This window comes from Rattus norvegicus, chromosome 14 (genome assembly GCF_036323735.1).
Source record: "Rattus norvegicus strain BN/NHsdMcwi chromosome 14, GRCr8, whole genome shotgun sequence".
NCBI classification, from domain to species: Eukaryota; Metazoa; Chordata; class Mammalia; order Rodentia; family Muridae; genus Rattus; species Rattus norvegicus.
The window spans coordinates 35660617-35687751 of record NC_086032.1 but is presented as its reverse complement, the minus strand read 5'-3'; the positions used below and the strand labels follow the sequence as shown (position 1 = coordinate 35687751).

Below are 27135 nucleotides of genomic sequence, written 5' to 3'. Positions count from 1 at the left end.
GCGTCTCCAGTTCCAGGAAGGCTGACACCCTCACACGTGCAGGCAAAATACCAATGCACGCTAAAATAAAGTTAAAAAAGAAATCAAAACTCCAGCTATTTCAAATCATTCAGATTAGTAGGAAATGATCAGCAAAACCAATTTTAAACCTCAAAAAATGCAATGATTGAGTAAATGACCTATAAGCATAAGAAATATGGTAGCAAAAAAAGAAAAGGAAAGGAATAGGCTAAGACAGTGAAAGCAAGCAGTTCTGTTCATGTTTATCCCTGCATTTTACAATGTCCTTTGACGGGAGTTTACAGATCTGTTATTCTTCCAAAGGGCATGAGACACGTTAGCCAACATGTTCTTAGTTACAATACATAAAGATACCTTTCCCTGTGGTTAACCACAGTTACAACATTGGTAAAATAACCAGCTAGGACTTCAGCCAGAAATTAAAGACATTAAAATGTAGCAGAAGAGAGTTAATGACAGAAACACTTCCTGACAAGACAATTCTTAAACCGCTAGAGTGGCTTACCACAGAATGGGCTCTTTATAAATGTCAAAGTTATTTTGTTTACTCTAAGTCTATTCAAGGAAATGTATTAACAGACCTTGAAAGATTTCTCTGTTTGTCCCAGTAAATTAATTTCCCGCTACTTATGAGGGCAATTACAAGCATTTTAGAAAACCCAGAGATAAAATCTCACCCATAACCCACCAGACTAAGCATACATAAGACGAGCACCGGAGAGCTGTGCTTCCTTTCCTGTTGTCTGGGTAGGTGCTTTCATTTTGTAGGGCTTTGCTCGTGGTATAAGAAACATTTTCCTGTCCCTTTCACTGACTAGGACATAACCATTTCTTCATGTAAGACATTATACTCAGATGACATATGATATCTCTGTGACATTGTCATATCTTTTATTCCCCCACACTATAATGACTTATGACCTAGTGCCCCTGGGGGCTGTGAAACAAAGAAGTCTACTGTCTAGGTAGAGTCAGCAATGTCTAGTTCTGAATGTGAAAATCAAGACACCGACCAGGGCCCGGGGAAATGGCTCGGTGGTGAAGAGCATTTGCTACTCTTCCAGAGGACTCAGGTTCTGTTCCCTGCATGCACATGGTAACCTACAGCCATCCATAGCTGCAGCTGCAGAGGATCTGGTACCCTCTTCTGACCTCTGTGGGCACAAGGCGTACACATGGCTACCATATAGACGTGCAGGCAAACATAGATATTACAATAAGTAAATCTAAAAATATAAGGAAGACACTAAAATTCTCAATCCAAAGGGGATGACCAGATGTGAAGCCGTAGAAGGAAATATGGACTCAAATGTATCCGTAGAAACCGTTTCCCTTCTTTCTTTCCAGACGTGTATGGGTGGGGAAGGAGGTGTGTTTACAGGCCGGCTTCTGCACACCCTTATGAAAGGCACTGTGTGGGAAACCATTGTTGACAGTGGAACTGCTCCCATCAGGAAGGGTTGGAATAGAAGCTATCTGTCTGAACATGCTTGAGAGTGTGGCCATCCCACTCTTTTGTATGGGAGTCCAGATGTCTAGAAGAAACTGGTGCCACCTACCAGATCCAAACTTTCCATGGGGCCAATATACAGCCATGGAAAGGTCTCTAAAGTGGGCAGGTAGCCTCCGTATATTTTAAAAAGAGACACACTCGTGCCAGGTGAGCACACTGAGCTGACCCCATCTAGGAGAGGGCTCCTCTTCCTTCTATTGCTTTCTCCCCCTACAAGGTGAGTGTGAGAGAGACTGGGCCCCTGAGGTCATTTATCAACCATAGTTTGCATGCATGTGCATCAAAGAGTTAATAATGTATCTACGTTCTTTCAAGATTTAGTTGTCACAGAATTCTAAGGCGTTGCTATATTGACCTTAAAACTGACAACAGAAAATGGCTTGTAAGCCGTGGTCCTCAGCCTTCCCAATGCTGTGTTCCTTTACTAAACTTCCACTTGGGGTGGTGACCCCCAACCATAAACTTATCTTCATTGCTACTTCATAACTGTAATTCTGTTAATGGTCTGCATCGTAATGTAGACATCTGATATGCAGGATATCTGATATGTGACCCTTGTGAAAGGGTCATTCGGTCCCCAAAGGGTCATGACCTACAGGTTAAGAACTGCTGGCTTATTAAAAACCAAAACAAGCAAGCAAGCAAAAGAAAACTTTAAATACCTGTCCCAGGTAGGTAGTCAGGTTTGTTTCAGGGGTGAATGTAAGGACAATAGAAAACAATAGTTTTCATTTGCAGTCAGATGACTCCATTAGCCAGGGTAATGGATCTAGTTCATGGAAGAAATCATACTTTCTCTGAAATCATACTTTACTGCCTAAACTCAATTAGCCATGAGTTAGTTCATCTAAATGTTTGTTAACTCACAGCTGCAAAGTACATACATTTTAATTACCAATTTCCAAAATATTTACAGTGCGGATGTAAAAATAATGATTCGAGTCAAAGAGGTGTGTGTTTGAGCAGAATATATATATATATATATATATATATATATATATATATATATAAATTCATCTTTGTGGCATGTGACTGTGAAAGAAAATATTCATTCAAATTCATGTGGAAACAATTCGTGGGTTTTTTTTTTTCGTTCATTTCATTGCATGCAGTGCTAGAAATGGCTCTGAGATTAATTAATGGCTCTAACATATGGTGGAGATGTCTGCTGAATAGCACTCTAGTAAATGGTCACTAATGGATCCCATTGGATACTGAAAACATTAGTAAGCCTGATGTATACTATCTGCCAAGTAGAACAGTAAATCTAACGCCGTATTTGTAAGAGTCAAAATACTAGTGAAAATGCTTTCGCATGCGTTTATTGCACAAACTTTTGTTTTATTTTCATTGTTTACGTGTATTAATTTAGTTGTTTGTTGGGGTGGGGAAACACGCACACCTCAGCACAGAGAGTGGAGGACATAGGACAACTTGTAGTAGTTGATTCCCCCTCCCCACCCTACCATGTCACATGGGTTCCAGGACCCAACCCAGGTCACCAGGCTTGGCAGCAAAGACCTTTTCCCACGAGCCCTGTTCTTCATATAGTTATGTTTAAGAAGAGTACGTAGTGATATGAAATATGTTACAGCAAAAATGGCACAGAAATCTGTACTGAGCAGATGGCCCTTATTCCATCATCTTCGGTTAAAATGAATAACTACACACATGGGGAGGAGCGTCAGAAGCACAGACCACATGTTTGGCATTACCAACGATGAATAGGCTACTTCTTAACTTTGCTTTAAAACCGTTTGCATAATGGGGATAATGTTAATCTCATAGATGACTTTCAAGCCCAGGTTGATTCAGCTACGGTAGTCTTACAGGGGAAGTATCTTTTCTCGTTCTCACAGTTATTAAAAGAATAACCTGTGCAAAGTCATAAGGACTGCGTCATCTACTGTTCAAGCATCTGCCAAGGTGGGGTGGGGTGTGAGCTGTTTCACATTGCATGCAAAAAGGGGCCGCAGTTTTTCCAGGAAAGCAATTTCTTAACATAGGTCTGAGCCTGAGGCATCAGGTGTTGCAAAATCCCAGCTGGCATCCATACGACTTGCAGATTGCGGTGAGAAATACCTTAGCAAATTCCACCAACGATGTGAGTGAGTCACCACTTACTATCTTCTTATGGGTGATCCCTATTTCCATCCAGAACGTATTTTAATTACCAATACCCCTCTTCTCTTTCTCCTTCTCCTCTCTCCCTGCCCCCCCCATCTCTTTGGGGGTGAAGCTGCTGGTAGAAAACAAGACCTCACACACGCTAAGCAAACACCACACCCTCCATTCCTATGAGCAGGACTGAATAGCAGTCATTATTAAGGACGAAAACAAAACAAAACAAAACAAAACCCGGCTCTGTCTAGTTCAGCCTCCGCTCTCTCCAAAGGAAACAAGATGAATGTTGAAATCTTGATTTGGGGTGAAGTTCTTCCACTTGGCCAGGGAAAACCTTCGTCTAAAACTGTTTTTTCTTATGGACAGTTGAGTTGTCCACTTATGTATCATGTAATTTTTAACTACCCACCTTTATGATCCTGAGTGGGCCTCCCTAACAGCCAGCTGACCAGGGTCTCTTTGGATCCAACGATGAAAGACACAGACACACATTCGCTTATTTTTAACACGCCTTACTTGTTCAATGGCTGAGCACTTCTTAGCCTCCCACAGCTAGTGTGCCCTTTCCTCCGGTCCTCCTGGCTGAACACCTTCCAAATCTACCTTTAACTTTGCTGCCCGGTTACCTTCTGTAATGCCCATTGGTCTTTGCTGCCCAAGACGCTACCAGGAAGCCCTTCCGTAGGCTGTTCTCCCTTTCTGCTACATTTTGGAAGATCTTCCTGCAGTTCTGAGTCCGTTCCATCTCTCTCCCCCAAATGTGGTGATCTCCTCTCTCTCTCCCTGCACCACTCTGAGTCCCGCCCCATCTCCCTTTTCCCAGCCATTGGCCACTGGCACCTTTATTGATCAATCAAGAACCAATTGGGGACAAGGACCTTTAGCATCAATCAGTACACGCAGATTCCCATTTAAATCAAAGTATCAGAACCACTCCCCCACACACTTAGGTTCCATTTTTAAGAAACCATCTAGGGGTTGGGGATTTAGTTCAGCGGTAGAGCGCTTGCCTAGCGAGCGCAAGGCCCTGGGTTCGGTCCCCAGCCCCGGAAAAAAAAAAAAAAAAAAAAAAAAAGAAACCATCTGGTGTTTTTCTGTTCCCCTGAGCATCAGTCGGGACAGAGAACCAGGAAGAGGTGCTTTCTCTCAGGTCTCCCGGTCTTACCTTCAAGAAACGAAACAAACTAAATGAGGCAGGTCACAACGTTCATGACGTTGCGCTCAATTCTGTTTTTCAAACATAAACGATAAAGCACCAAATAACATGTGAGGGAAAGCATTCATAATGCCCAGGGCAGGAACTGGTAAAATCCATAATAGATAGAAGTCAGGCAGATGAAAGAGAAAATGACACCCACAAAAATGGGCCATTAACAGGTGCGTTTCGAAAGAAAACCTAACAGCGAAGCCTACAAACACAAGTTCTGCCCGCTCGTAATTACAAATGGAAGCAGTAAAGAGAAAACGCTCACACCCATCCGACTGGAAAGGCTTTCAATACTGGCCTAGGAGAGGACGTGACTTTCTGTTGAGAGTGTCAGCTACAGCCATTAGGAAGAAAGCCGGCCACACCTTACAAAGCTAAGGGTGTCCTTGGGCCGTTACTCTGTGATGTTTCTGCAGAGAAACTCACCCACATAGGCACAAGGAAGAATAGCCCGGGAGGTTTTACCAGATCAGAACAGTGAAGAAGAAGGAACAATACAAAAGCACTTTAGGACAAAAGAGGTTGCTCAGCGGGCAAAGGGGCTTGCCACCAAGGCCGATGACCTGAGTTCAATCCCTCGGACGCATAAGGAGAAAACCGGCTCCCGAAACTTGTCCCCTGGTCTTCACAAGCATGCCATGGTACATATCCACACACCCTACACACATACTTAAAAATATAATGTAAAAGTATAATAAAACACGAATTCTCCATCTACTGTTAAAGTGAGTAGATCATAATGTGTACATATAGCCCATAGGACAAATTCCAAAAATGTCATATTACATCAAGTGAAGGCAAATCTCAACAGACTACATTAAACATGATAGGATGTGCATGTAATTTTACATACACAAAGTAATGTATATGTATACATTTATGGTCAAAGCAAAAAAAAAAGAAAAAAACAAAAACCTGTGACCCATTGTTTTGGCTCCAGGTCTTTCTGTTCCAGGAAGCAAGGGAAGCCGTGCTTGATAATTAGGCAGTACAGCAGTGCTCTCAATAACTCACTAAATAAATCAATGTCTAATACCTGGTCTTTTCTACCTTGTTCTACTTTATTTCCACGGTGCCATGTTTGCTTCAGAATGATTTTCTCTAAATAAATAAAATATTGAGAGGGATAGAAAGAAGGCTTAGTGGTTGCGGCTGAGCCCTGCTGGTGCTTTAATCCCCAGGCAGAGGCAGAAGGGTCTCTGTGAGTTCAAGTGCTAGGATAAAAGGCAGGCGCCACCACCACCCAGCCTTGCAAAGTATTCTTGCATTTAAAAAAAATTATATATATATATATATATATATATGCAAAAGCCTCTCAGGAAAAAAAATAACTCCTCAGTAATCATTAAGATGATAACACTTGGTAAATTTGACTTTATCAAGCTGTCTGAAGATAGAGTTACCCTGGCGATTCTGACACCTGCTGGTAGGAGCCCTAATTGGCCCCGCAGGTTGAATTCCGTAGTAAAGTCTCCTCCTTGCCACTAGATGGCGCTTCCTGGCTTTTGGCGAGGTTACTGCATTGTCTTTCCCTAACCACACTGCATTGTTTTTACTTTGGAGTGTGTGGGCACTAGCCGCCCAGATGTCACCAGGATTGTGATCGGGATCCTGGTGGTGGCCGAGATCGCCCCTCACGTGTCGTATCTTATATCTCACAGCTCAAATACTTACTGTCTCTCATAGTCAATTTACACACTCATACTGTGTCAATGGTATTTTTCTAAGAAATATATTTTAAGATACGGTGCTTCTTTTAAATTAGGGGAGAAAACTCAAAATTATAAAGCATGAGCCTAAAGAAATTATATGCCTTTATTTGGGAATCAGACTCACTGCATAATGCACCTTAACATTCTCTCTGTCAGTCTGTTGGTCCAGCTGTCTGTCAGTCCATCCATCCATCATCTATATTCCCTCCATTCCTCACTCATTTTTCTTTTCTTTTTTTTAAAAATTTTTAAAGATTTATTTATTTATACACTATAGCTGTCTTCAGATACACCAGAAGAGGGCATTCGAATCCCAATGCAGATGGTTGTGAGCCACCACGTAACCGGTTGCTGGGAATTGAGAAAATCAGGAGGCACACATGGTCAATTGGTCTCTTTAATGGTCAACTATTTTGTTTCTCCATTGCTAAGTGGAAAAATAATGTTTCCAAATAGATAAACAAACAAACGAACCAAAACCCAGGGCTCTGTGGGGATACATTCTGGGACCATACAAACATCCTTTCTCTAGTAGAACTTTGGCCAGCTGTTTCCTGAACCCTTACCAGCCGCTGCCTTCTGACTCTATTGTTTCTTTTACTTTACCCAGTTGGCACGCTATGTAACGAGGACGCTCATTTACGCATTCATTCACTTCTTCGTGTCAATATATGCCCTTTTCCATCTTCCCCTTTGGCTTAGAATCCACTACTAATATTTTGGTGCTAACGTTGTCCCAAATTTGGCAAGCGGGCCCCTTTTTAACATGTCCTGAGTATACCTGAGAACTTTCCTATTCTCAGTTGCAAAACAGTGTCTATCTTATCTTGTGTCTTCCTCGGCAACCCGGAATCGGAAACTTCTCCGGTGAGCTCCGGTTCCTTTCAGCCAATTACTTTAGATATCAAACGGGTGTGAGGCGTCCTCTCTATTACCCAGATGCCACTGTTTCCAGGCACTCTTGCCAAACAGACCCCGGGCCATCCATACCATTACCTATATATATATACAGCCAACATCTGTGCCGCTAAATTCGTAAACCATGATTTCACGGCAAGTCTTTAGAGGCAATCCTAGCTTCTCTCTTCACCTGTACCCCCTTCCGCAACACTGAGTAGCTTGTCTTCCACCATCTATGTTATGTCGATTTCTACATAGATTCATTTTCCCCAACCAGTATCTAGGTCAAATGAGCCACCTCTTTTTTTTTTTTTTTCATGAGCCACCTTCTTGGCAGAAGCCACCAAGCCACAGACCACAGACTCAGGTTATTGACTCAGGCCCAGACCTGTTTAACCTGCCAGCCCCAATTCCGTACGTCCCTGATCCCAGGTGATCTCTTGTCATTTGGCTTCCTCCCCTTTCCTTTCTGAACACATAGAACATTTCTTGAAAACTCTATGTTACTATGTGACTAAGGGAAACTGACCAGAAGTTTTGCTGATCACTGATGCAGTTGGCAGGTTTTAATACAGTATTTTCCCTGCCTCCCGTTCTTAAGAATTTGACTATCCGTAGTTAATAATCATCTTCCTCAGACCGTGCTTGGTGTCTTGTTATTAACTACTTGGAGCGCCCAGGAATGGGATTTAAAGTCTGAAGCCTCTATTCTGGCATCACGGGGTTGGTGCTGTACTTTGTTGAGGGAACTGGCCCAGAAGTCCAGATGAACTGTGCGGGTTAACTGTTCCTGCTCTGTCAAGAACCTTACTTTATCATCTAGAGTTGCTCTAGGAAGTGGAGATGGACACAGGGGAGTGACCCTTCTTTGATGTCCTGGAAAAAATTATATTACAGGAATTCGTTAAAAATTGGAGAAATGACTCAGCAGTCAAGAACACTAGCGCTCTTCCGAAGGACCAGCAAAATTGGTTGTCACGCCAGTTCCCGGCAATCTGACGCCCTCTTCTGACCTCCTCTGGCATTGCATGCACATGCAGACATACAGACGTGCAGGCAAAACACCCATACATATAATCTTTTTTTAAATTAAAATAAACGGAAATCACCCCTAATGTCATAGCTCTTTGGTATGATTTCTTCCCGTTTATTCTATGCTTTTGCTTGTCTTTGAGAGAAAGATGCTTGCTGTGTAACCTAGGCAAACCTCGCATTCTTGACCCTTCTGCTTTAGCTTCCGGTATGCTGGGGTTACAAATGTCATAACTGGGGCTACAGCACCACAGTCTCTTCTGTACTGTCATAAAATGAAATTTGTCTTTACAATAGTATATAGCTTATGTTTTGCTTCTACCTAAAGATGACAGAAGCATTCTTCCATTCCGTTATTTTAGAACATTAAAGAAAGCATAGATGTGTCCAAATTTAATAAGGTGTGGATTTTTTACATGGAGGTTATTTCCCATTGTTTAATACTGTTTTGCTGCTATTCATACACATATCTTTCCACATCGATAGATAATTGGATCCCAGATATGGTGCTACCTATGTCTTTGAGGACTGTGGAACTCTTGGAGCAAAGTGCTCTGGGAGGAGCTCGCTATAATTCACACTTGCCTCAGCCTTTCTTGTATCAACATCACTGCACGTCCACAGACGAGGTAACAGGGTATGGGGGAAGGGTGAGAGGACAAGCCAGGCTAGCTTGTCACCTGAGAGCGAGCTTTCGTTTCTGACTTCTGTCAGTAAACATGAAGATGCAGTCAGGCTGTTTGCCTGTCCTGGTTTTCTTGAAGACCTTTCACCTTGTTTTGTGCACACATCTGGGGGAAACTGGAGATCTTGAACTGTAAATTGCAGAGTGCTGCTGGCATTCAATTCTGTCACTAGTTGGGAGGATGATGGAAGTTAAGTGGCTCAGGTTGGACGTTCTGGGGCATCCTCTGGCCATCCTTCTAACCCACCCCGTCTGATTAGTGAGAGAAGCCAGTCACTCCAGTCCCCCTCTCTCTGCTACAGCCCCCTGTCTTATTAGCTTGTTGGAGTTATTCTCACTCAAATAAACATAGAGCTTTCCACAAATAGCCCTCAAGTCCATCCTTCACCCAGAGGGATCTGTCTAAAGCACAAATAGCCCTGTGACCCATTCTAGATGCCCACACGATGCCTCATCACCCATAGAATAAAACCAGGCTTATTCTCCTGAACACAAGGTGTCCCACCCATTCCCTGCCTGCTAGCATTGCTGTTTCCCATCCCCCTCCCCACAGCATTCTGTTCCATGAGCAGCTACTTTAACCGCAGCCCATGCACCAGTCCATCTCTTGCCTCTGAGTTTCTCAATCCCACTACCCAGCCTACCCTCCCTGTCTCCTTGATGATGACTGTGTTATAATAATGTCTATGAAAAATATTCCTACTCTACTGGGCATGCTGGGACTTGTCTGTAATCCTAGCACTCGGTGAGGTAAGAATGAGACTCAGGCACTCAAGCTTTGGCAACATGAGTTCAAGTTGAGATAAGCCTCAGATTCGTGAGACTTGTTTCAAAGCACACATACATACACACACGTACACACACACACACACACACATACACACACACACACATACATACACACACACACATACACACACATACACACACACACATGCATGCACACAAACACACACATATGGGTATTCTTAATTTTTCTTTTTACAAACATAGTAATTGTCCTGCTCTTGTTATGACTCAGAATACAGACAGCTTGTTGGTGTGATGTTTCCTGGCCACACAGTGCCTCGTTTCCCCCCCCCACCTTTTTTTACTGTTATGAGATCAGTAATATTCTAGAGGCTTCTGAGCACCAGCAGTGAAGTCAGCATTCAAAATCTGCAAATGACATGACCTGAAATACATCTCAGTTGATGTAAGCCCCTGGCCTTTTAGAGTCGGTTGTCGTTGCCCACAACAGCGTATCTTATTCTGACTGATGCTGGCCATCCTTACACCGGGCATTCTCTCTCCCGAGGTTCTGTGGTAGCTGCACGGTCGCACAAGGCTGGACAGCACAAACAACCTCCTATTGGAGGAAGTCCCTAGTTCAAAACTTTTGGCAGGAGGCAGCCTTTACCTCCCACTAAGGAAGCTAAAAATAGCAGACACTTGTTCCCCGGATCCTCACAGTGAGGGAACAGGCATGAGACCTAAGGTCATCCTTACAAGTGTCCCACTCAGGGCTTTGAGCCTTGATACAAAGTGGGGACAATGTCGCAAAATGTTGGTTTTACAGTTGCCGTATGTACTCTCCGTCCAGTGAAGTAACAGCAAAAGCTGAGCCAGTGTGTATTGTGTAGTGACAAGATTAGCAGGATATTCCAAACAGTCGAATGACCTGCTTGGGTTGTCGGTCTCTCAGTCTTCCCGGCTCCTGCTCACTTTCTGAGCCTCCCCCGTAATTCTCTCAGTAACTGTGCTGTAGCCAAGGTCCTTCCAGTCATCGATTCCCCTCATAGATTCTCTAGCGTTTCAGGAGCCTGTTACAGAGTATCCTGTTCCCAGGAACCCCCAGGACCCAACGTGATGTAGGGTCCACTTGGAATCATGTTTCCATCGTATTTACTTTATGTCTCTGTATGTTTCGCCTGCGTGTGTGCCTGTGCGCCCTGTGGAGGACAGAAGAGAGTGTCAGATCCTCTGAGCCTAGAGGTGCAGGTGACATGCCATGTGGGTGCTGGACTCATAAGAGAACAACCAGTTCTCATAACTGCTGAGCCGTCTCCTCAGCCCCTCCAACCACATCTCAAGAGTCCAATTTTGCAGCATCTTCAAAACACCGTATTTATTTACCAAGACGTAACGTAGTCCAACCTGGCCTCAGACTCATGGCAATCCTCCTGCCTCAGCCTCCTAAGCCAAAAAAATATTAAAGATTTTTATTGTTATTTATCTGTCCATGGGACTGAATGGTGTGTGTGTGTGTGTGCGTGTGTGTATGCGTGCGTGTGTGTGTGTGTGTGTGTGTGTACGTGTGTGCACGCCCTTGGAGTCCAGATTCCTTGGTACTAGAGTTACAGGTAGTTGTGAGCTGTCATAGGTGCTTAAAACTGTACTGGGGCCCCCTAGAAGCAGAGCAAGCATGCTTAACCACTGAGCCATCTCTCCAGAGGCCCCAAAGTGTTTTTGAAAAGCCCTAGCCCTTAATTCCTCTGGTGAGCACTAAAGGGAATTGCATTCCTACGCTGTGCTCAGTCACACCATTCCTTTCTCTCCCCTCTTCCACTGCAACCAGGTGCCTCAACGCTGCCCTGCCCCACTCTCAGTCTAGAGCCTGTAGCTCTTTCCCTTTTCCACCCAGGCCACCACTGCCCTGGCTCGATGTTATCAACGCTATCTTACAGTGACTGGCTGGGTCCTTCCTTCTTCAGTTCACCTCCCAGATCGTGTTACTCCTTCTCATTTTCCCAACGCTGCATCATGCATTCTGCAAGTCTGGGAATCAAATTGACCACAGATCTCTGTAAAGGTGTACCTCCCGGCCATACACCAACTCTCCTCACTTCTGTGAGTGGCACCAGGTCACCGTTGCTTTTACTAAATTGGACACGTTCTAGCATCCAAGAGCGGAAAGGTACTCTTGAAAGCCTGCATTTCCAGGTTGTAAGAGACCAGGCTGAAGAAATGACTCAGCGGTTAGGAGCACTCGCTCTTCTTGCAGAGGCCCTGGGAAGGTTCCCAGCACACACATCAGGTAGCACACAGCCACCCGTTACTCCAGCTCCAGGGGATACAATGCCCTCCTCTGACTTCTGTGGACGTTTTACACACACACACACACACACACACACACACACACACACTACATATACAAACACACACACACTGCATACACAGATAAACACACGCACACTGCATATACAGACAAACAGACACAGACACAGACACACACACACACACGGTGCACATATAGACAAGAACACACACTCACAGGTGCATATAAAGACAACTGCACACACATGCACATACAGATAGGCAAACACACACACTTACACACAGGTGAACATACAGACAAGCACACACACACACACACACACACACAGAAACATTGGGACCCCATTTCTTCATGGTAAGAATCAACCAGAGTCACCCATTTTAGAGACCACCACCCCACATTTCCTTGACCCCAGCTAGTGGTTCGAACACACACTGTTTCATCCTTGCTCCAGAAAGCACAGCAAAAAGGACTAAAAATACCCATAGGTTAAATATCCTCTTTAGGGTCGGGGTGTGAAGAATGTCGCCAGGACATGAGTGTGCGGTACAAATCCTACAGAGACAGAAAGGCAGAGGAAAGCAGAAGCACCCAGGAGAAAGGAGGGCAGGGTAGGGTTCAGGGAGAGTGGGCAGCACACAAAAGGGCTAATGGTCTACCAGACAAGGGAGTGCCATGTTCACAGTACCCTCTAGGCCAGCATTTCAGAGGTGCTGGTATTAGGCCCCTTGCTGATCCACGTCTGCCAGTCTGCAGTCATTTCCGCATCCGCAGGTTATCATTCACAGCTCAACTACTCTGAGCTTCAGAGGAGGTAAATAGTGTCTGTGGCTTGAAAGCAAGCTGCCTTCGGTTCCATTTTAAATGCACAGGAGAAAGGGCTTCTGAAAGGAGTCACAAGGTAAAACATTTCACAAAGAATATTTACCTCCTGTCTTTGTAGGGGTTTCTATTGCTGTGATAAAAAAACAAAAACACAACACAACACCACCGCACAACAAAACAGAAAAACCACTGTGACCAAACGCAATTTGGGAAGAAAGGGTTTACTTCACTTAGACTTCCAGACCACAGTCCATCACTGAAGGAAGTCAGGGCAGGATCTCAAGGCCTGAGCTAGGATCTGACACAGAGGCCACGGAGGGGAACTACTTACTGGCCTGCTCCGTGGCCTGCTCAGCCTGCTTTCTTACCCAGGACCACCAGCCCACGAAGTATCTCTGACCACAGTGAACTAGGCTCTCCCAGTCACCAACTGAGAAAATGTTCCACAGGCTTACCCATAGCTCTGACCAGTGTGGGGGATTTTCTCGATTAAAGAGTTCTTCTCTGGGGCTGGCTCAGTGGTTAAGAGCACTGACTGCTCTTCCAGAGGTCCTGAGTTCAATTCCCAGCAACCACATGGTGGCTCACAACCATCTGTAATGGGATCCAATGCCCTCTTCCGGTGTGTCTGAAGACAGCTACAGTGTACTCACATACATAAAATAAATAAATCTTAAGAAATATTGCTTTTTTAAAAAAGAGTTCCTCTCTTCCAAAATGACTCTGGTTGTGTTGACACGAAGACGAACCAGCACACCTTCAAATGACTCTTTCTCTCTCTGTCCGTGTCTCTGTCTGTCTGTGTTTCCCCCTCCCCTCTCCCCTCTTCCCCCCTCTCTCACTGCCCCCCCATGTCTGTGTGTCTGTGTGTCCGTAAAGGTCAGAAGAGGATGTTGGACTCATTAGAATTGGAGGTACAACATGTGCGCTAGGGCCTGAACTTGTGTCCCCTGGAAGAGCAGCAAGTGTCCTCAACACTGAGCAGCCTCTCCAGCCCCTAGCTCACATTTTTATTAATCCTAATTTTCATATGCGCTTAGATCTATATGTATACACATACACCTACATTATCTAACCACTGGAGTAAAGCTTCATATGCCAGACTGTTTTCTTACCAGCTCGCTCTAGCAGATTACAAGTGTCCGGTGAGAATACTTCATGTTCGTATGTGTGGCTTTGTAGTGTACGTGTGCGTCTCTATGAAACAGTTTGAAGTCTTCGTATTCTTTCGCTGCGAATGAAACTAAAACAGCACATTTTAAGCTGGCAAGGAGGTAACTCACAGTGATATTAATGCTAAAAAATAATATTAGCTACCTTTTCAGGACTGTGACCAAACAGGTAAGGAAGACCAGCCAAGGGACAGGAGGATTTACTGGTCCATGGTTGGAAGACACCATCTGCCATGGCAGGTATGGTGTGTGTGTGTGTGTGTGTGTGTGTGTGTGTGTGTGTGTGTGTGTGGTGTCAAGGCTGCAGCAGCAGACACAAGAGGCTGCTCGTTTACATCTCTTTGGGGACAGGTTACAAACACTATGGTCCACCCCTCAAGAAGCACTTCCTACAGCTCCGTTCCACCTCCCAAAGGTTCCTCAATCTTCCAAAAACAGTGATACTAGGTGGGGACCAGATTTCAAACATAAGAGCTTGCAGGACATTTTACATCTAAACCACAGCTGTGTCAAATGAAACCCTAGATTGTGAAGGAATGCTGGCCAAACATGATTCCCACCTCAGGGAAATTGAGATGTCAACGTTTATAGAAATATGTCACATGATTTTTGCTTTTCAAAGAGGATCTGGGAATTTGAAGCAAAGGACAGCTGAAGGTAGAGGAGGGTGACAGTTCATCTTCACTCACATCCTTATGAGAGGATTCATAAATAGTAGGTTTGGCTTACTTTACATGTGTTTTAACTCCCGTTTTTTTAAAAAAACGATAATTGTCTTGGCATTTTCTTCTCTCTAATCTTTGAGTATTTCATATATAATAATCATGAACATCAGCCTTTCTGCAGACTGATTTCTCAAATATAAAGGATGTATTCATTTTGGAGAGTAATTGGGACTGTTTAGTTAACCAAGGATGCACAGGACATGGGACCCTGGCAGCATTCCGCCAGGGAATTGATCCTGGAGAAACTCCTGCACATGTGCACAAGGGTGAGCTCAGAGCATTATTGGTTTATGCCTTCTATTAATAATAGAATGGAAACATTCTATTCAATTGACTACACAGAACTTAAAAGGATCTAACCCCCCTACCCCAACACACACACACACACACACACACACACACATACACTCACACACTCATACACACACATACACACATACACACACATATATACATACATACATACACACACATACATACACACTCACACTCACATTCACACACTCACATACATACATACATACATATACACACACACTCACACACTCACACACTCACACACTCACACACATACATACAAACACACACACACACACACACACACACAGCCTCATTTCCTCAGCATCATTCCTCACTTTCTCCAATCTCAGGCCCTTTCTCTTCTAGACAAATCTTACCAGATGCTGCCCTACATTTTCAGGTGTGTGTGTGTGTGTGTGTGTGTGTGTGTGTGTGTGTGTGGCTGGCTGGCTGGCTGGCTGGCTGGCTGGCTGTGATGCCATGGCGTACATACAGAAGTTAGTGGATGACTTTTGGCAGTTGCTTTTGTCCTTCTATCATTGGTTCTAGGGACTGAATGTAGCAGCTCTTGGGCTTGGTGGCAAGTGCCCTAACCCACTGAGTCCTACCAAGCTCTAAATTATAGTTTACAAATGCCTTCCTCAGGGCCAGCCAGGGACTGCCCCACTTGAGGATCCATCATGTCTGCAGACACCAAACCCAGCACTGTCGCTCTGGTCAAGAGGCGCTTGCTGACAGGAACCTAGTGTGACAGAGGTTCCTGAGGAAGTCTGGCCAGCAACTGACCAATGCAGATGTGGATGCTTGGAGCCAACCATCAGACTGCACTCAGGGAACCTGGTTGGACAGTTGGCAGAAGGGCTGGGGCAGAGGGGGATTGCAACCCCATTGAAAGAGCAATGTAGGCTGGCCTGACACCCAGTTCTCCCAGAGTCTGGATCACCAAGCAAGGAGTGTACGTGGAGGGATCCATGTCTCCAGAAACTCACGCAGCAGAGGATGGCCTTGCCTGACAGGAGGGGTAACTGGGAAGTGGGATATCATTTGAGATGTAAACAAATGGAATGATTAATAAAATAAAATTACCTTTCTTAAGGCCATTTCCCTTTCCTATACTACCATAGGAAGCTTTACTCTGTGTGTGTGTGTGTGTGTGTGTGTGTGTATTTTGGGGCTAGAAACTGAACTCAGGGCAGCTCACATGCTAGGCAAACCTCTGTCACTGAGCTATAGACGCCACAGCGAATTTTCCTTGTTATTTTCAAATCTTGTTTTCTGTGATGGTTTTTATTCGTTCGAATACAACCCTTCCCCATATTTATTCGTTTGAATACAACCCTTCCCCATATTCGTAACTGTGGGCAGGTTGTGGTTTGGCACGCCTTTAATCCCAGCACTGTGGAGGCTGAGGCAGGAGGATCTCCTTGGGTTCCAGACTAATTTGGTCTACAAAGGGAGTTGCAGTCCAGTCACAGCCAAAAAGTGAACCTTTGTCTCAAAGTCAAAGAACAAACAAACAAACAGATACAACCATTACCTACTTGTCCACTCCACTTTAGCTGCTTTCTTATGAAAACTGAAATGCTGTGGCCCATGTGCTACTCAGCCATTGGACGCAGCGGCCAGAGCAACACCTGGAGTGCCGCTCCACTAACTGTGTGCTAGCATCTGTGGTAGCTTCTAGAATGGCTGTTGCAGAAGGCCTGTGCTCTAAAAATGAATCCATGGAATGTTTGTCAAATTGAATCTTACCAAATCTTCACTTGTTTGTGGCTACTTATGTCTGTCTGTCTGTCTGTCTGCCTGCCTACCTACCTACCTCTGTCTATTGAGACGAGGTCCCACTATGCAGTCTTGGTTAGCCTAAAGCTCACTATGAAGACCGGGCTGTCCTTGAACTCAGAGAAATCATAAGAGATCCGCAGGCCTCTGCCTCCCCAGGGCTGAAGTTAAAGGCATGTGTCAGCACTCCTGGCTACTTTTCTTGAGAAGAAACATAGATGATTCTCTCAAGAAGATAATTCTGAAAACAGCATGCATGTGTTTTCACTCGGAGGGCTGGAGAACAATCTTAATTCTTGGCAAGGATGACTTTGAAATAATTGCTAAAAATAGTTCTTGGTTTTTTATTTCTTCGTTTGATTTTCAAAGAATATGTGGAGCAAAGTGCCAAGGGCTGGACCTCATGTTTTTCCTGAATAGAGGACTCTGGGATATTTTGATTCCGATGATAAAAGCAAAACTTGGAACACTAAGGAGAGAGCACTCTGTACCTGACAGCAGATGCTGTTTGGTATATATGTACGTGAATTTGAATTCCCATTGAGCCGGGTTTTGCCGAAACTGACTTCACAGTCTTATAAGACAAAACAGAGGTCAAGGTCTTCAGGATAAATTCTAAGGTTTCTGATTCATTGTTGCAGCGGGAGACTTTGTAAACAAGTCCATTACTCCTTCATTCTTCACGTAGCCTTGCAATGTGTGGTGGTGAAACCTTGACAGATGGACCTGGATCCGTTAATTCCCTTTACAGAGAATTTAGGAGAGCAGTTAAGCTCCCAAGCGCCCGCTGCTTTAGGAAGAGGATTCCCTATCCATCACAGATCCAGGACGGAAGAGCTCAGCGAAAACTGCGTATTTAGATGCCTCATCCCCGATCAATGAAGACTGATGCTGTTTTTCTTTGTCTTTCTGTCCTTGAAATTTAAGAAAGATAACTCTGGTGGTGGTTTTTGTTTTGTTTGTTTTCTTCCTTATCTGTTTCTAACCTCAGAAAAACACACGAGCTATTTTAGCCAGGCTTGGCAAGAGAGCTCATCTATAATTGAGAATCTAAATAGAACAAGTTTGAACTACTTTTCAAGGAAGAAACAGGTTCTTTCCACACACACCCATTTGGACTGCGCATAAGACACTCACGATCAAAATACGATGACATCACAATCTCCTGCTCCTTACTATGCTTGTTCAGAACATGAATGCCATTAACCTGTTATCGTTGCTATAGAGTTATATATATAAATGTAGCAGGCTGGTAAGAGTTAGGCCAGAGCAATTTAAGCCTAGAAATGAATGCGGAAACTGAGGCAGGGCATTTAGCACAGAGATCAGACAAGGTATTTCTCCATCTGCGATGGGTGACTTCGATGATCAACTTTATGGGATTTAGAATTACCATGGAGACAAGGCTCTGGGCACATTTGTGAAGATGTGTGTAGACTGGGTTGACTGAGGTGGGGTGGCCCACCCTAACTACAGGTGGCGCCATTCCTCTGGCTGAGATCCAGGACTGAATATAAAGTGAGCCTCTAAGCACCAAGATTCACTACTCGCTCCTTCTTGACTGTTGCTGACTGGGGCCAGCCCCCTCAACCTCCTGCACTGTGACTGCCCCACCATGATGGACATTTCCCCCAAACCATTAGCCAAAACCTTCCTTCCCCAAGTAATTCATTCCAGCAATATGTAAAGTAACTGTTACACTATCAAAATTAAGAGTTGGGCTAGAGAGATGGCTCAGAGGTTAAGAGCACTGACTGCTCTTCAGGAGGTCCTGAGTTCAAATCCCACAACTGCATGGTGGCTCGCAACCATCTGTAATGGGATCTGATGCCCTCTTCTGGTGTGTCTGAAGACAGCTACAGTGTACTCACATACATAAAATAAATAAATCTTTAAAAAAGAGAGAGAGAGAATAAAACAGTCAAGTCTATATTATACCTATTTTTAAATTTATTTTTTCTGGGACCTCATTTTAATATATTTTATAAGAACTATCATTCATCTGTAGACGGGCAATAAAATTAAGAAAGCCGGGCCTTACCACAGATAGCTTTAGAGTCCTGGTTTTACAATAAGGCCATAGTTAATCTTGATTTTAGACTGAAGACAGAGAAGTGATAATAAAGCCATAATTTTTATAAATTATATAATAATATAAAGCCGGAGTCCTGCACCATTCCTGTACCCTCAAGTGGTCACTGAGCATGACGGTGCAGAGGGTCATAGGTTACCTGTATATGCTGGAGTTGTTGACTGTCATGAATCATTGAGAAAGATGTGAGGTACCTGATGAAGCAGATTTCTCAGTACTCATTACCTACCTATACCTCCTCTGGGAATGTTGCAGTTTCTAATTACCTTTGAGGCTGGCTTCAGTTTATGCAACCACAGTGGACTAATAGTACTCAGTCCACTCACACTTGAGGCTAATATTATGTCACCCAGGAATCTGGAATTAGAACCCCGGATGGCTAAGCGATTAGGTCACAGTAGGCACATGAGCTGAAAATGTCAACACTTGCTGTAACACCAAACCAAAAGCCACAGGCAAGCTGATGTTAGCAAGGGAACACGCCGTCACCGAGTGAGTGGAGGGCTGGAGACCGAAGAAGGGAGAAGAGGGCAATCCTGTCAAAATGTGAACCAGGGTCTGTTAAAGCAACCTTAGAATCCTGCTTTGTCATCTGCAAGCATTATCGACTGCCTAAGGGGGTCCGTGGAAATTTTTCTTTTTTTTGACTTTGGCTTTGACTATTTTTGAGACAGGGTTTCTCTGCGTAGCCCTGGATGTCCTAAAACTCATTTCTGTACACCAGGTTGGCCTTGAACTCAAAGATCCGCCTGCCTCTGCCCTCTTCGTGCTGGCAGGAAAGACGCACGCCACCAACAGCCCGCGAATCTTCCCTTTCGTCTGCCTAACTTCATTCCCTCCTACTCCAGATTGGCCACGTGGACACGTTATTGGCAGAAGACTTTGGGGTCTGCCTGTAATGCTGGTGGGTTCTTCCTCGGTGTCCCACAAAACTGGATTTCTCATCTCCAACACTGCGTTCCAGAGAAAGCTGGGAGTGTGGTTCAGCGGTAGAACACCGAGGGAGAGGCCCTGGATTGGATCTCTGGTACTGACTGCCTCTCTGCTCAGAGAGACCTTTACCACACTACTACCTCCCCAGACTTATTCATAGCATCATCTCTGCGCCCTTTATGTCCCATTTCCCCCATTTGGTCCCACGTTTATGGACTTTGGGTATATTCTTCCACTGCCTTGTTTTACTAACGTAAATGTCTGTATGTTTTTTGTTCCCCCTCATTTTTTTTTTCCAGACAGGTCTCTCCCCATATCCCTGGCTAGCCTGGTACTTACTAGACCAGGCTACCCTTGAACTTACTTTCTGCCTGCCTCTGCCTCCTGAATGCTGGGGTTAAGGGGGTACTCTACCATACCCAGTTCCCTTCTGCTTCTGATCTGAAGGGCAAGCACTCTGCAGGCACGGCTTTGACCAGTCATCCAGGAGATGCTCACAAGTCTCTCTTTCCATAGTCCTCCCTTGTGTGGGAGAGCATGGCTTCTTCACTAGTAGCTCACAGCAATGGCCTTTGTATGGCTCTTTGTCTTTTGACACTGCAAAAATGCTGGAAAAGCTATTAGCTTGAGTTTAGACTCTTTACTTTTGATGATCTATTTTTTGAATGATGTCTTTGACTTTAAGCTTTATGAACAACTCATTTTCTCATCCTCCTTTCTTTATTTGAGATGAGGTTTCACTATGCAGTCTTTTTGTTTTATCCTTGTTTGTGGAGACATGGTCTTACTGTGTGACTCCTCCTCGCCTTGGACTTGCTGTGTAGACCAGGCTGGCTTTGAACTCACAGAAATCTGTCTGCCTCTGCCTCCCAAATGCTAGGATTAAAGGAGTATATTACCATTCTTTTGTATATTGAGATGATTGGAGAGAGTTTCTGTTCATTATAACTAAATGATGGTTATGGTCATTAACTCTCCTTGTGGACCAATTTTAAATCATACTTTGAAGAAAACTCTTATTTCAGGCAGAAGAAACTGGTTTCTTCCCCAAGAAGCCTTGTATTTTTTTTCTTTTTCGTATTGCTTATGCCACTCTTTACATGGTGGTTTGTATATAAAACACTCTGCATGTATCTTCCTAAACGGACAGTGGGCCAATGCAGATGAAGAAACATATTCCTAATCCTTTTATCATCTCTGACCCAGAAGAGTGTAGATACCTTGAACTAGTAACTAATGATGAAATGAATACATGTAACAGGTTCATCTAGAATATGCAGTGTCTCTAAAAAGTGTCCATGTCATGCCTCCTGTAACACACCTACACAGAGATGTCATAAAGAGCTGGATGTAAAAATAGTAAAATTATAAGGAAAACTATAGGAAGTTACAAGGAAAAAAATAAGTGAGGTTTACTATTTGTTTCTTCAGTTAATGATTGGGGTTTCTGAACCTTGAGCCTTGAAACTACCTTACACTTCCAAAACAAGCCTCGTTTTGGATCCTTGTAGAAAGCACTACCAAGGTTTTCTCAGAGCACCAGTCCTGAATGTGGGCCTTCAGGGATGTCTCACGTGCTTGCTCAAATATAATATTCAGAGTGAAGCCCATTGCTGTAGCCATGTGGAAGAGCTGGCAATCACATTGTTCTGCTCAGAATTTCCACTGCTGCATGGGCTAGTGGCCTCTGTTAGCCTTTTAACTGGGAGGAGGAGGAGATGTTTGTTATGTGGTCAAGCTTTGCCTAGACTCTGACAGGTCACGCCACTTGTGAACGGATCTTGTGCAACTATGAGGTTGTGTTGTTCTGGGTGGTGCGTCAGAGCTGAAGAGATAGAAAGACAGCTTTGTTCTGCCTGTTGGGGAGGATGGTGGAGTCAATGCCTCTCCACATAGCAATTCCATCTTTTGAAAGCAAGACACACTTCCAGTCATCCTGTAGTATAAGGTCTCTTCCCCACAGTTGCCACCACAATAAACCCTGCTGCCAGTGCATAGCAACATGTTGCTGGTTGGCTCAAGAGCTGTCTATATACCAAGATCTTAGTATAAAACTCACACTCAGGGGATTCTTGTGGCAGAACTGCTGAGAGCTGTGTCTGACTCAAGGTCGACCAGATGCCTGATTGATCGTGACTGGAAAAACAAAGAGTGGGAAAAGCTCTGAGATTTAGAAGTATCCTGTGAGATAAAAGGAGCTAAGTACTTCACTGATACAGGTAGGCCACTTGACCAACACACAGATCTGTTTGGACTGTGGGCTACTACTTTAGGTAGCTAACCTGAAGTAAAGCAAACGCTAGAAAGGACCCGCCTGTGTTACAGCCTACAATTTATGTCTCCCCTGCCCAATCCTGTCACTTCTCCACAGAAGTGTGTAGGTATGAAGGCTACCTGTTTCCTGGGAGCTAGGAGAAGAAGAAAATCTGTTTGGACTCAATTTTGCAGATTGTTAGGCCCTAGTCCAGCAGATCGGGTTACTAGTTTTTCCCAGTGCTAGAAACCACCTTGCCAGGGATCAGTATCCCTGACCCCTTAAATGAAACTGTCTTTTCCACAATTCTTTCTACAGCAGACAGCCAACTGTAAGCCTTTGGTTCTGGCACTCGACAAGGATGAACTGTTACCTAGCATTGAGCCGTATGTAGCATTCCTTAGCACATTCTTCCCTGGTGCTAACGCTTTGGCTTCTGATATCTGCTTATAGTCAGTCTCAGTTCAAATCTATCCAAGATTCCATTTTCTGGTCTGTAGACCTAGGAGCCTTTCATCTCCATCTGCCTCTGTTGTTGACTGACATGTTGCTGTTGCCCTGGGTAATTTCTGTCTTATCAACTCTTACAGGCTGGGCTCATTCATTAGCCTTTCCAGAGAGGAACTGTTGTTCAAGCTTCATTTCAGCAAACCAACAGCAAGTGGGTTGTCCAGCCTTCCCCTGCTTTCAAGTGCCTGAAGTGCAGCCCCAGTCAATGGCTTCGAAGAAGTCTTATGAGTAAGAGACAGAGGGGTTGCCTTCCTCCCTTAAGGCCCTGATTGTTTTGTTACAGTGTATTTAATCTGAGATGCTGATAACTGAAACTTGGCAAGCTTGCTCTTGTAGCAAACAGCATGAGTTTTGGGGATATTATAGTCATTGACTCTACGTTCTCAATATTGTCCCCCCAAACCCACATCAGATGGTGATGGTAGCTATGAGTAGTCTTTAAGTAAAAGAGTGGCAAACCCTGGCTGCCAGGAATTTGGGAATCAGATCACTGATTTCATATCCAGCTTTGTTGCTAACTGCTAGGGTTTCCTAGGAGAGTTCTGTGTCTTCATTTTGACAACAGATCGATCGAATTCCTAAACCAAAGTTCAGTTTTAAATCTCAGATCAGATTTCTCAGAGTCATCTTACCCTTGGGGATTACCTAACTCCTGACAAGTTTCTCCCATCTTCATGGTTCTCTAGAACATAGACTATATGGTTCACAGGGCACTATCCTGCTGAAATACTACTTCCTGATCAGAGAAGGAACCATGAATATTATTTAACAGCTCTATCTCTCCACTTGCTGATGAAAAAGGGGTGGATAGGTAATGAGGTATGGCTTCATTCCCAGTGAAGACAGCAGCTTCCAACTGGTCAAGAACACTCCCATCTCTGCTTTGATCATAAGCTTCCTACTCCTCTGTCAATATAATGCACATGCTCACCCTCCAAGTGTAATAGGGGATCAACTGTTGGCCAGAGGTGTTCCCTAGGTGTGTGATACATGCCATTATGACCACTTTTGAGGTACCCCATTGTGAAACCTGATTGATGCTCACTGGGAAAAATCCAGATTCATATTTTTGGTCCCTTCATCTGGGGCCCAAGATTTCAACTCTGAGTCTGTTATATAGCTAACTTTGAAAGTTTCTGGAATTCTGGGCAGACATGACAGTTCAGACATTTATTTTTTTATTTTTTATTTTTTTTTTGTCTTTTTTTTTTCCCGGAGCTGGGGATCGACAGTTCAGACATTTAATTCTAGCACTCAAGAGGCATGTTTATTCGAGCTCAAAGCCAGTCTGATCTACTGAGTGAGTTCCAGGCCAGCCAGGTCTGGATGGTGAGACTAAAAACATTACTGGGGGCTGGGCCTGGTGGTACATACCTTTAACCCCAGTACTCTGGAAGTAAAGACAGGTGGATTTCTGTGAGTTCAAAGTGAGTTTGGTGTACAAAAAGAGTTTGAGGCCAGTTAGGGCCATACAGTAAGGCCCTGTCTCAAAACATCAAAATAAGCGGAGAGAGAGAGAGAGAGAGAGAGAGAGAGAGAGAGAGAGAGAGAGAATGAGAAATTAGTTCCTCGGATTCTTTTTATAAAACATATTTTCCCAAAGAGGCCACTGATAGACCAAAGGGAGGCAGGCACATCTGGAGGAAGGGCACTGGTTAGGGGTTAGGGACAGATGCAAGGGGACAGGAGGAAATGACTGACCAAGTGTGTGCACTGGAGATAAAGTGGAAGCCCCAGAGAGTGGGACAGTGAAGGCTATGCCAAAGAATTTGGCAGTTTTTTGTTTTTGCTTTTTTTGTTTTTTGTTTGTTTTGAGACAGGATCTTACTATGTGCTCCTGGCTGGCCTTGAACTCAGAGATCCACCTGCCTCTGCCTGCCTGAAGAGGTTTGAAAAGAAGCACAGTTATTTCTGTAAGTGCACAGCAGTTTCTGGACGACGTTTGAGTATGTGCCCCCTACTACAGACCTTGATTTAGGACTTGGAAATGCCTTTAAGCCATTGAGTCAGGGTTTTCACTCTACATACTTGTAGTGGTTTGTAATGATTTCCACTTTGTCAGGGCTTTCAGGAAGCACACATGCAAGTAGGAGCAAGTCCCAGAAAGGTCCACACCTGCTTAGAAAACAGCAGCTCCTTCATTCCCAAACAAAGTCAACTTGTCATGGGAGGTGACACCTGAAAATCAAGTCAGGAGTGCAGTGTTCCATATGTCATCAGACACCTACTAGCCCTACTCCTACCTACTAAGAATCACTCAAAAATGGACTTTTTCTCAGTATGCTGTTAAGTTGTAGAGAGCAGGCATGTGAAGCCCTGGCTTCTATCCCCAGCACCACATAAAACTGGGCATAGTATTGATTGCCTATAATCTTGGCACGCAGGAGATAGAACATTAGGAATTCAAGGCCATTCACAGCTACTTAGGATATTTGAAGCTAGTCTAGGAGATATGAGACCTTGTCTGCTTTTAAAAAGTGACCCTGGACTTGCACCAGCACTTCTGAGTTGCCAGCGGAGTGTTCCAACCTGAAAGAAAGGAAGGTGGTTGCAATGTTTTAGATGGAAAGAACACAGTCTCATCTCCGCACTTCTCAGGGAGAACCGAAGGCTACCTTCTGGAATCCTACAGGGCTGCTGACTCTCAGGAGGTAGAGTCTGACCCAGTTTTAAAGATGATCTATGTGGCATGGCGTGCTGCTCTCTGAGAAGAGGAAAATGTAGATTAGAAAACCAACTGTTCAAAATGAGTAGGAATTTCTGGTCTAATGTTTCAAGATTTAACCAACATATCCATCTGAAATTCTATTTCAGGAGGCTTCATCTGACCTACATGTATCCATTTGACAAATAGTTACTGGGTACTTTGTATCAGCACTGCTTTATAGACTGAGGGTGCAGTAGGGGGAATTTCTGCAGTTCACATTCTACTGGGGAAAGATAGGCATTAAACAAAAATGTATATGAGCAAAAAAAGGGTGGAAAAAACCAAGAAGATCAACTATGACAGGGATTCTATTTTGTAATAGTAATATTTTGTATTTAGTAATAATAAAGATAGTGAACTTAGATGACATTTGAGCAGAAATCTAAATCATAGGAGTCAGTCTTGGGATCTTCTGGATGACCCAAAGAGAGATCCTAGCAGGATGTATCTGCAGCAGGTACAAAGCTCTCACAGTAGAAACCTGTTCGGCTGTTTTGAAGACCATGTAGAAGGTTGGTGTGGGTACAGCAGAAGCCGGGGATGGAAGAATGGTGGTCTGGGAGCTTATTTATAGAAGTTATCAAGTATCCAAAGCCGGGCGGGTCAAAGAAAAAAACTTTGGAGTTGAAAGCATTGAAAAGCCACTTCAGGGGAGGCTTCTGATAGCAACATGACTTGCAGGAAGGATCTTTGGGCTACTGTGTATCTATTAGACTATCTGTAGCAAAGGGGAAGTGTCCATCGAGAGAGCAGAGGAAAACCACAGGGGAGAAAAGGGCAATTAGAGCTAGAGTCCTAAGCGTCCAGGAACTGAGCATTATTTAAACCTATTCTGAATGCAAGCGACCTATTTAAGGAGTGGATTTGGTGGGTGACAGAACATGATCAGTAGGGATCATCACAGCCTTTATCCTTAACATTAAAAAAGAGCTATATTTACTCTAGTAGTGTAGTATAGGGCAGATTTGACTCTGTGCTCAGGCATCTGCATGGTGGTGGTGGTGGTGGTATATATATATTTGTAGGAATTGTAACTCTAGTTTTTTTGTTTTGAGACAGGGTCTGTCTATGTAATCTTAGTTGTCTTGGAACTTGCTATATAGACCAGGCTGGCCTGGAACTCAGAGAGATGCTTCTGTCTCTGTCTCCTGAGTGCTAGTATTAAGGTGTATGTACCACCGTGCCTAGCTAACTTCAGTGTTTGGTATACAACATTTATTATAGAGTCAGAAGGGTCAGGAGTTCACGGGCATCCCAGACTCCTAGGAAGTTCAAGGCTAACTGGAACTACAAGAGAAGCTATCTCAAACAAATGATTCAACCATCAAGTTCTCAGAACAGTACCTGCCATATATTACAGGCTTAATATTTATTAAATTAAAACCAAACTGTAGTAAGGCAACTGGGTTTAGTAATTAAGTATACCTTCTATGGATTTCTGTGTATAAGCATAGTCATAATTTATAATCATGATTCATCAGAAACCTTCACTTCTTGGTAATACTTATTAGAAATCACCTAATTTACACATTCTGACAAAAGGGAAAGCCAAGAGTAAAGAGAGAAATAAAGCTCAAGGCCCATGTTCATGGTAGGGGAAACCT

The 27135-nt window shown here is 44.0% G+C and overlaps 1 protein-coding gene across 2 annotated transcripts in view; it reads left to right on the top strand.

Annotated features, from left to right (window-relative positions):
• The first annotated feature begins 20017 nt into the window (after positions 1-20017).
• Positions 20018-27135, top strand: part of Slain2 (SLAIN motif family, member 2) — a 77685-nt gene continuing 70567 nt past the window's right edge. For both annotated transcript variants that reach the window (XM_063273083.1, XM_017599185.3), the window contains exons 1-2: positions 20018-20154; positions 22905-23052. In XM_063273083.1, the coding sequence (XP_063129153.1) occupies positions 23030-23052 (23 nt within the window). In that variant the 5' untranslated portion in view covers positions 20018-20154; positions 22905-23029. The remainder of the gene's footprint in view (positions 20155-22904; positions 23053-27135) is intronic.